At 49.3% G+C, this 9,568-nt stretch overlaps 2 protein-coding genes across 3 annotated transcripts; one reads left to right on the top strand and one right to left on the bottom strand.

The window, feature by feature from the left end:
- The first annotated feature begins 1,190 nt into the window (after positions 1–1,190).
- LOC123159641 (MEIOTIC F-BOX protein MOF) lies at positions 1,191–4,289 on the top strand. 2 transcript variants are annotated; one of them, XM_044577455.1, is made up of 4 exons: positions 1,191–1,322; positions 1,509–2,524; positions 3,387–3,542; positions 3,633–4,286. In XM_044577455.1, exons 2-4 carry the CDS (start codon positions 1,526–1,528, stop codon positions 3,864–3,866), a joined length of 1,389 nt encoding a protein of 462 aa, XP_044433390.1. In that variant the 5' UTR covers positions 1,191–1,322; positions 1,509–1,525; the 3' UTR covers positions 3,867–4,286. The 2 variants fall into 2 exon arrangements, with proteins under 2 accessions (XP_044433390.1, XP_044433389.1); XM_044577454.1 differs by lacking the exon at positions 1,191–1,322 and having other exon boundaries at positions 1,355–2,524; positions 3,633–4,289.
- A 2,197-nt stretch (positions 4,290–6,486) lies between these two features.
- Positions 6,487–9,290, bottom strand: LOC123162639 (NAC domain-containing protein 21/22). The gene is made up of 3 exons (XM_044580404.1): positions 9,012–9,290; positions 8,285–8,604; positions 6,487–7,184 (listed from the first exon to the last, which is right to left on the bottom strand). Exons 1-3 carry the CDS (start codon positions 9,184–9,186, stop codon positions 6,801–6,803), a joined length of 879 nt encoding a protein of 292 aa, XP_044436339.1. The 5' UTR covers positions 9,187–9,290; the 3' UTR covers positions 6,487–6,800.
- Positions 9,291–9,568: the final 278 nt, after the last annotated feature.

The raw sequence follows: 9,568 nt of genomic DNA, 5'->3' as shown, positions 1-9,568 counted from the left end.
CGCGCTGATTCAGCCAAGCCCCGGGAACCTAGCTAATCCCCTCCAAAGGCTAGGCTCTCCTCCCTCCAACGCCGCCTCTCTCTTCCTCCCTATTCTTTGTTGCCGCTCAAGCTCGCGCACAGAGCGCTGCCATGGCCACGAGTCATCAGCCACCATGGCGAACGACCACAAACAGCCCCGCCTCGTTGCCTTAAAACCTCGACTCGATGCGCTACTTCGAACAGACACGTAAATAGAACGTAGGAGGTCCGACGGGGACGAGTTCGTTGTCTTACTCCGGTTCGGCCGCCGCCGCGTCACCTTCAAATTCGTCGGCTCTACCGCACCCCGGCCACTTCCGTTCTCCTGGTATGCTGTGAGACATCTCTGCTGAGCTCCTGGACATTCCCCCTTCGACCTCTCCGACCTCGAGTGCACTCGCCCGCCACGCCATGCTCTGACAGCCGTTGGCGAGCTCTGTGGCCTCGAATCTGACCGTCCTCGGCACCCCGATGACCTTCCTCGGCCTCGTGGGCCTCCCTTGGTCACGACACTCTTCCCCATGCTCTGGCCGCGTCAAGCTCATCCCCATGCCTGCAAGAAAAAGCTCCCCAACGGCCGCCCAGAAGTTGTTTGATGAAATGCCCCATAGAAATAGAGATGAGAAGAAGATGGCCGTTTACTCATAGACAGGTGGGTTCCGCGTCTTATTTGCCACATCAGTCGGTCAAACTTTTTGGTCTTCGCCATGTCAGCCTGACATGCAGGCCCTACTTGTCGGGTTCGCTGTTTTCTGGAGCAATCTCGACGATTAGTGCTCCGCGTTACTGGTTAGGCACAGAGTTGGTGGTTTTTTGTGCCCTGAAACAAATGTGGCATCAAGTTGTGACCCTAGCCTCAAGTGTGATGGTTTTGAATAAATAACTCACGATTCTTCTATGTTGCTTCTAAGTATGCTGGTTTTCTGATCAATGATGTGCTTGAGTCTGAGTTTTGAAGTTTTCCACATTTATAGAGCTCGGCCTCTATTTGGTATTTTCGTGAAATATACTACTGCATTAAAAGTTGGACGAAACATATGTTACTCCCTCTGAATTAATAGACGCAGCCTCTATACAATGTTGCTTCTTTTGTATAGAGGTTGCGTCAATTAATTTAGATCAGAGGAATTATTACGATCTCTTTTTTATGTTGCCCCCCTTTAAATACCCCTTCACTCTTTTACCAGCCCGATTATCGTCCCACTTTTGCATTTCCCGACCTGCGTGCACCCGAAGCAGAAGCAGCGAGAGCCGAGAACGCCCGCCCATCGCCCGATTTCATCCAGCCAGCCTCAACCAGCCGTAAGTTCTTCTCCTCCCTTCCGCTGCTGGCCATGCGAGGGACCATAATCCGAACGAGTTGTTGTTCCGATCTCGAGCCCGTTCGTCGCAGTGCAGCATCGCTAGCTCTTCTTGGTTTCTTGCTGCGCGTTTGCCAAGATTTTCGCTTCCCGTGTGGTTTGATGCTGATCGTCGTTGTGCGTGCAGGCAACCTGTTCGAGAAAATGCTTCAGGCGGGCGCGGGGCGGGGGCCGCCGCACGACGCGGCAGCGGGGGCCACCGGCGCGGGAGGCGGTGGACGCGACCGCATCAGCGACCTCACGGACGACCTGTGCCACCACGTCTTCTCCTACATGAAGGCGTGGGAGGTGGTCCGCACGAGCGCGCTCTCGAGGCGGTGGCGCCGCACCTGGGCCTCCGCGCCGTGCCTCGACATCCGCTGGCTGTGCGCCTGCTCCCGCCGCGTTGACCAGGATTGGTACGCCGAGTTCGTCAAGCACCTGCTTCTCCGGCGGGACCGCAAGCCGTTGAACACGCTCCGGCTGCACTGGAACCACGACGACGCCAACACGTGGATCGTTCATGCTCTCAGGCGCAATGCCACAGCTATCCAGCTCTCCGCCAAGCATCACCGCCCAATCCTCAAGCTGGATTGCACGGTCTTCCTTTCTGGCAACCTCAACATCTTGCAGCTCGCCAACGTGTCCTTGCACAGCCGCTCCCTCTCGGGGCTCCGTTCTAGGTGTACTTCTTTGGAAGAACTAGAGCTCAGGAAAGCTCTCATATTTGCCTCGGAGATTCGATCAACCTCACTCAAGCGTTTGACTATGGTCAACTGTGGAATCTTTAACGGCCTCACGGTTGACGCTTCGAACCTTGCAGCCCTGCGATGCATCAGACCTCGCAGTTTTGTTCCTCAGATCGAGAACTCGGGGTCACTAGTGACGGCCACTATCATGCTTGATGACGCTTGCTTGCAACATGCTCGCCCATGGTCAGTACAGGATGATGAGAACGATGGCGACACATATACTGATGCTGAGGACTCTGACATCAATGAATCTCAATCTCAATCTGATGATGATAGCTGTGCAGTTGCTGATGAGCATGCAAGGGATCGTGAGCATCATGGAAGCGGTGATATTGTAGTTTATGGTGGCAAACGTATTTTTCACAGCCTCTCGAATGTCAGAACAATGAACTTGTCAGCTCATCGAGGAGAGGTACGTTTAGTCATGTCGCTGATGCTATCACCTTCTCGTTCTTTTATGCTTTCTGCATGGGAAGGGGGTAAGGGGTTAGAGTACTATCGTGAAATGTAATGCGTGAATAACATTTTGGTATTTCTTCTTCTGGTGGTGAATCTCTCAAGTCATTATGAATCTGTCTAGATGAAGAACTGAAATTACATCGTTGAGACGTATATTAGCTTTAGCATTACCTTGTAAACTTTGGTCAAAGTCCGCATATTAGTTTTGGTCAAATATATTAACATATACAATAACAAAAATATTAACTTTGGTCAAATATATTAGTTTCAATTTAGTCCGCATATTAGATTTGGTCAAAGTCAAGCCTTGTAAACTTTGATAAAGTTTATAAACAAAAATATTAACATATACAATAAAAAATCAATACCATTAGATTCATTATTGAATGTATTTTCACGTCATATAGATTTATTATGATAAATGTTTATATTTTTTTCTATAAACTTGATCAAACTTTACGAAGTTTGACTTCAGTCAAACCTAATACGCAGAGTAAATAAAAACGGGGGGAGTATCATTTTACTAGTGGATCAGCCTATTGGATAGTTGCCTACTGCAAGAAAAAAGAACATTGAAGTTACTACCTTCAGAGTCTTAACATCTTATCTCTACAAAGGTTTCAACCACTAGTCTCTGGCTTTTTGAACTTTGAACCTAACTTACTGTTTGCTCTTTGGTGTCCTACGTGATATCTTAAATATGAAATGCCATAGAACTAGCTTGGTTGGTTATTTTCTAGTCGGTAGATCTAACATGTGCCCTAGATGTCACATGTCAGTGGACCATCAGTACCAACTTCAACACTAATGTGCAGGTTCTGCTGACTACGGAACTGGAGAACTGCCCTGTGTTCGAAAACCTGAGGACTCTATCCCTTGGTGAATGGTGTATAGATAGCGAGTTTAATGCATTATCAACCATGCTTGAGAAATCTCCCAACTTAGAGAACCTTTTCGTTCACCTCGAGAAGGTATGCACAATGTATTACTTTGATGAATGTTTGCTACGAGAGTTTAAGCATGTGGCCAATCCTTTACACCGGTTCATTGTTCTATACAAGGCCTGCAACAGCAGAGATAACAGCAACCCAAGTGAAACATCATGTACTTACAACAACCTGAAGGTGAAGATCTCATATTCAGGGGATGGCATGATTGCCCGTCAGCTCGAAGACTTCTTCCGCACCAATAATGGCTCATGGGAGAAGCGCAAGGCGCAAGGCAAAGCTGCCGAGAGTTCAGCGAAGCAGAGGAGGATAAGGAGCCCAGAGGGAGGGCAAGGTGGTGGGAACTAGGTTGATGTTGTTGCATACTGCTTCTAGACCAGGGCCAGCTTGAGCTTGTTGCTGTTCCACTGTGTCAGTAAGACAGTAAAATATGGCGCTGGGGTAAAATTGCAATTTGCACCATTGATCAAATGTCGAACATGGTAAATGGCACAGGTGCATCGGCATCAACTTGTTAGTACTGGTAAGTCAGTAGACGTGTCTGTTTGTTTGTTCCATGGAAACGGTAGATAAAACTGTATAGTGGCTCTGAAGCTTGCGGTCTTCTCACAAGGAGCAGTGCATGGAGTGACTGGCACTGAATGAGCCTGGAGCTGCAAACTGACCTGAGTTCTGGAATGCTGTTGAATGGTTGGTGACCTGAGTTTCTGAAATTCGACCAGTAAATGTCTATAAAAGTCATGTGCCATTTTCATTATTAGATTTTGCATGAATGAATGGTACTTTTATCGTATTTCATTTTCTCAAAATTTACTGACATGCAAACTCTGTCAGATGTGCATACTTGGATACCATATCAAATGGAAAAATAACAAGCAAGTATGAACTGAGCTAGCATATTGTCAAACAGTTACGTCATATGTTCTTCCCCCCCCCCCCCCCCCCCCCCCCCTAAATATCAATGGCGTTGTTTTTCTTATTCCCCTTGAGTGCTTTGTGAATTCTATAAAAGAACCTCCAGGGCACCAATCTGGAGCTGTGATTTGTTGGCAAAAATAAGTCTAAAAAGGAACAACTGGAGTTGTGACATGATGGCTTCAAATGTGTCTTATACTAGTAAAAACTAACCAGTTGAACACCAAATATAAATTGAAAATCCCAAGAGCCAAGTTTTTGTTGATGGCATAAACGGTCAATTATTATTATTATTTTCGAAACGGAGGCAAAAGATAAAAAAAAAACTGCTAAGGTAAGGGTTAGCGAGTCATATGGGATAAACGGTCAATTATAATAGTTGGACAGATATGTTGTAGTTGAACGTCCAAGCAGAATCCCAACTGCCAGTCATAGTGTGTTGTTATCAATTTATTGTGGGGAATTAAGTTTTTTTTTCGAAAAGGGGGAATACCCCGGCCGCTGCATCTGGACGATGCATACGGCCACTTTATTGATTATTAACACAAGACCTTACAAAGTCGTACAACAGTAAGACCAAAGCCACCATCTTCGCAACCTCTGTCGCTACTCCTATCTAACTGATGAAGGGGCGCTGATGGTCTGGGCCTAATACCAAACAGACCTCGCAGCCAAACCTAACATCTTAGACCTGAGGTCCCAACCAGGACTCCTTCCGGGTATGGGTACCCACCAGTCCGGCGTGCTCGTCAACCAGGCCCCCTGCCGGGTATGAGGCCGCCGCAGCCACGTACCATCAATCCATCTTCAGAGCTGAACTGTTGCATGAACCGTGCCAGGCCTCACTGCCATCGACGCCACCACGACGCCAGACAGCGTCGTCCTCCTGCGCGAGTCCATCCTCCCACATCGAACTCCGAATCTGCACCGCGCCACGCCGTCAAGATCCGTCGCCATCAATGTATGGATGAAGCACCGCTCCACCTAAGAAACTGTCCGCTGGTCCCGTGAAGCAAGGCGCGGCACCAAGTAGAAGGCCGAAGCACACCGCCACCACGCCACCAGCAGCCCCGCCACCAAGAGCTGTTCCCAGCCGCCGCCTTCAAGAAGGAGCACGACACCAGGGTGTCGTCGACGCCCAGACCAGGGGAACAAAAGCTTTCGCCATAGCTCGAGGAGGAGGCGGAAGGGAGAGGATCCACCCCGAAGCCTTCAGGAAGGGAATCGGCGCCAAAGGCGTCGACTTTGGGGAGGCTGCCGCGCCAGCCAGGGGTTTCCCCCGGAACCTCACCCGCACGCCAGATCCGCCAGGCCGGCCATAGGGGACGCCGAAGCCGCCGCCAAGGACCGGCACCAGCACGGATCGGGACAGATCGAAGCAGGGGCGGATCTTCTACATGGAGCCATGACGGATTGCGAGGAGCCGCCACTGCGCCAGCGTCCGCAGCCCCCACGCCGCCCGCGCGGCCGTGGGAGGCTGCCCACCAGAGCCCGCCGGCACAGCCCGCCGGCTGCACCGCGCCCATCGGCCGGGGCCGCCGCCCCGGGGAGTAGGAGGCGCCAAATCACCCCTGCAAAACGGATCTGGACAGGGACCCCAGATCCGCCGCCACCGGAAGCCACGGCCGGCCACCCACGCTGCCCACGCAGCCGTGGTTGCCCAGCCCCGCCAAGAACCCCTGGGGCCGCCGCCCCAGCATCCAGACTCCGCCGCCCCGCATGGCGCCCAGGGGCACCGCTGCGCGCCAGCCAGAGGCCCCCTCGAGGAGAAAAGGAGGCGAGCCCGCCACCGCCGTCCGCCGGACGAGCTTCGCTCGCCGGCTTCCTCCGGCGGCGGCGGGGGAAGCAAGTGGATGGGGGTCGGGGGCGGCGGCGGCTAGGGTTCGCCCGAGCCGCCCCCCTGGAGGCAGCGCGAGCGAAAGTCCTCTGGCTAGTTCTGGGGAATTAAGTGATAGTATTTGAAGGAAATAATTTGCCTACATACGTGGGGATGCTTCATATTGACAACATGTTTAGCGCACTGAAGAACAATTTATCACACCATGTTTCAGAATGACAAATAGGGGTTATCCACATATTTACTTTCAGCTGGAGGTTACATTACATTTGGAGAGTAGAAAGAAAGAGTAAAACTAAAATAGGACATTTCTTAGCATTCCTATGTACAGATGCTATATCAAGCCATTCCACTAATCTACTGGTTTGTAAATCAACACACACTTCCATCAAATCCCTGGGAACAGACACTGCATCAACCAGTAGTCCAATACTACTCCAATATCATTAGAAAGAATAGGTCATCTAATTACTTACTAGTCACCACCACACTTCAACTAGTACAGTAGCACAATAATCTCATATCAAGATTCAGAGGGGTGTCCACATCTGTGACAAGCCGTTCTCCTGGCTCCAGTTTGGGGTCAACTCCAACTTGGAATTGCTGTTACTTGACATGTTGCTCAGTGCTGTCCTGATGGCCTTCTTCTCAGGGTTGTCCCAGCCCAACAGGTCCCCGAAGCTCACCGATCCCCTGAGCGGTAGTGCCGGTAGGCCGGAGAAGCAGGACACTTGCTCGATGGTGTTCATCGCGGTGCCGCTGTCGTAGGCGATGTAGGCGTCGATAAGGGGGGCAAGTGGCGGCGGCACAGTCGGAAGGCCCAGCTCGCTGAAAAATGTGCAGGCTTCTTCAGATGGTGGCCTTGGGCTGGTTGTTCTGCTCTTGTAGAACACCCTGCATAGCACCCAGTCTTCCTGTATTTTTTTTAAAGGATGGCAAGGTTCAAATGGTAAGTGTGAGTTCATGTATGTAACAATTGAAACTGAAAAAGTATTCATTCCTTGAACTGTCAATCTCATATGAAGTACTAGGTTATGCTGAGAAGGCTCCCATTGATTACACTAATTCAGTAGCCAATCTCGGCAGCAATCTGGTTACTTTATGAAATTCTTTTTCTGGAAGTTAGTTAACTTGAAGAAATAGCAATCACAGGGACATCAATAATTTTAAACTGTCACCTTGGAGTAAAGAACTAGCACATGCGAGTCAGATTAATCCTTATCAAGGGAATGTTTAGTAAATTATTAATTGATCTCATTTAGTTAGTTAGTTGCCAGACGTAAACACTGGAACGATCATTTCAGTGACATGGACTGTGGAGTTGACCTGAATGTTAAAATTGGCAACTTGCAGGCTGTACAATTAATTAGAACGGTCCGAGTCAGAGAAGATCACTCGTTCAACAGAAACAGTAGAGATCATACGAAATTCCAGCATGACAGACATGACGACGACGACGACGCGTATGATGACAGTTATATAAATGGGCTAACACGTGGAATACATATGCCTCATTCTAAAATACACGCGTAGATCAATAGATGCAGCTTTGATTGTTTTTTTTTCTTTTGCGGGTAATAGATTCAGCTTTGACTGTTCTTATACGAATATGTTACTTACTAGTTAAGAATTTTGAGAGTTCCCTAAAAAAAATTTTGAAAGCATACATTTACATAATATATTTTTATTGCAATCAAATTTACAGAAACTTAAATTGCACACTTTGTAGAACGAACTTAGTTTCGTGTGGAAAAAAACAGGTAGTGATATCCATCTTAGCCACAAAATTATGCATTTTCTGTTTTTTTCGTACTAAAAACTGTGCAATTTTCACTTGTAATGAAATAATGAACCGAAAATGAAAAAGGAAAGAGAAACTCTCTTCTCTCTCTCTCCTCCTCAATTCCGCATGAGAGTGGCGTGTCCTAATACCGCCGGGGTCACGCGAACCAGATGAACCCAAGAAAGAAAAAAAAGGAAGAGAAGAAGCAGATATGCATATGATCCTACGTACCTTGAGCTGGCACCTCGGCTCGGCGGCGGCGACGGCACCGCCCTTCTGCTGCTGCTGGTGGTGGCGGTGTCGTTCCTCCTCCAGGCGGAACTCGTGCATGACCCACTCCGTCCTCGTCCCCTTGGGGGCCCTCCCCTGGTAGAAGACGAGCGTCTTGCGCATCCCCACCAACGCCTCGCCGTGCGCGAGGATGGCGCGGTCCTTGCCGGTGGCCTTCCAGTAGCCGGAGCGCGTGGCGCGGTTGGTGCGCTGGCCGGTGGCGTACTTGCGGTCGCGCAGGCTGAAGAAGTACCACTCCCTGCCGCCCACGCACGCCGCCTCTGCACAAGGAGAAGAGAGACGAATCCATCAAAACATTTTCTTTTAGCATGCAACCAATCTGTCCAAATATATTTTAATAAATTAGACGAAAATATGATTTCAGCGAGGTGTAGTTTGTTATCACGTCAGTCTAACACACCCAAGGTCTCCGGATTGTTTTCACTTGCATGCAGAAGCAGAATTAATCGATCAACCTTCCTTTCCATGAAGAAATCATGAAGTTCTTTTTTTCCACAAAAAATAAGTTGGTCGCCAGCGCCATGAACTGCATGCACGAACAAGAACCAACGGAGCTCGATCCGGCGCCGGCCGGGCTAATGAACGAAGGGAGGTTGCCACGAACAGACAGCAGTGACGTTGAGAGATGAGTAGGCACGTACTAGCAAGTAGGAACTTGGGTACGTACCTGGAAGGTCCCATGGCTCGCACTTGTTGAGGTCGACGTCCACGATGTCGACGCCACCGTATGCGCGCCGGCCGGTGAGCTTGTGGAGGAGGTAGTCGAGGACCAGCTCCTCGTCCCGTGGGTGGAACCGGAACCCCGGCGGCATCCTCGCCTCCATCATGCCAATAGAGCTCATCTTCTAGACCGGAACGCTACACTGCTACCTTAGCCAGAGAGAGGGAGAGATGGAGGCAGGGAGGGAGAGAGAGTTTTGAGACGGGACGATGAAGGGGAGGTACGTACATGTATTAATAGTGCACGCTAGTCAACTAGTGAACAATGCAACCTGCTACTACCACTATACTTTTGCATTGATGCTTACGGTTTGAAACCGTAAGTCTTCAACGACTCCTCATTTTTGGGACATCCTCCTATATCCAGTATATAAAAGGCTATATTCAAAGGAAAAAAACCTTTATCCCGCTTTATTTATAATGCCACACGTTAAAATGATATATACAAGGTGATGAGAAAAAAAAACTCTCGCAAAGTAGATTAAAGAAAAAGAATGAGACAAC

This window comes from Triticum aestivum, chromosome 7B, assembly GCF_018294505.1.
Source record: "Triticum aestivum cultivar Chinese Spring chromosome 7B, IWGSC CS RefSeq v2.1, whole genome shotgun sequence".
NCBI classification, from domain to species: domain Eukaryota; kingdom Viridiplantae; phylum Streptophyta; class Magnoliopsida; order Poales; family Poaceae; genus Triticum; species Triticum aestivum.
The sequence above is the reverse complement of the archived record's forward strand: the minus strand, read 5'-3'. Positions and strand labels throughout refer to the sequence as shown.

Excerpts from the sequence above, each read along its gene's own strand:
- LOC123159641 (XM_044577454.1), top strand. The coding sequence starts at position 1,355 with ATGCGAGGGACCATAATCCGAACGAGTTGTTGTTCCGATCTCGAGCCC. Across the intron at positions 2,525-3,386 it reads TGTCAGCTCATCGAGGAGAG|GTTCTGCTGACTACGGAACT; the intron begins GTACGTTTAGTC and ends ACTAATGTGCAG. Across the intron at positions 3,543-3,632 it reads TTTTCGTTCACCTCGAGAAG|GCCTGCAACAGCAGAGATAA; the intron begins GTATGCACAATG and ends GTTCTATACAAG.
- LOC123162639 (XM_044580404.1), bottom strand. The coding sequence starts at position 9,186 with ATGAGCTCTATTGGCATGATGGAGGCGAGGATGCCGCCGGGGTTCCGG. Across the intron at positions 8,605-9,011 it reads CGAGCCATGGGACCTTCCAG|AGGCGGCGTGCGTGGGCGGC; the intron begins GTACGTACCCAA and ends CTCCTTGTGCAG. Across the intron at positions 7,185-8,284 it reads AGCCGAGGTGCCAGCTCAAG|GAAGACTGGGTGCTATGCAG; the intron begins GTACGTAGGATC and ends AAAAAAATACAG.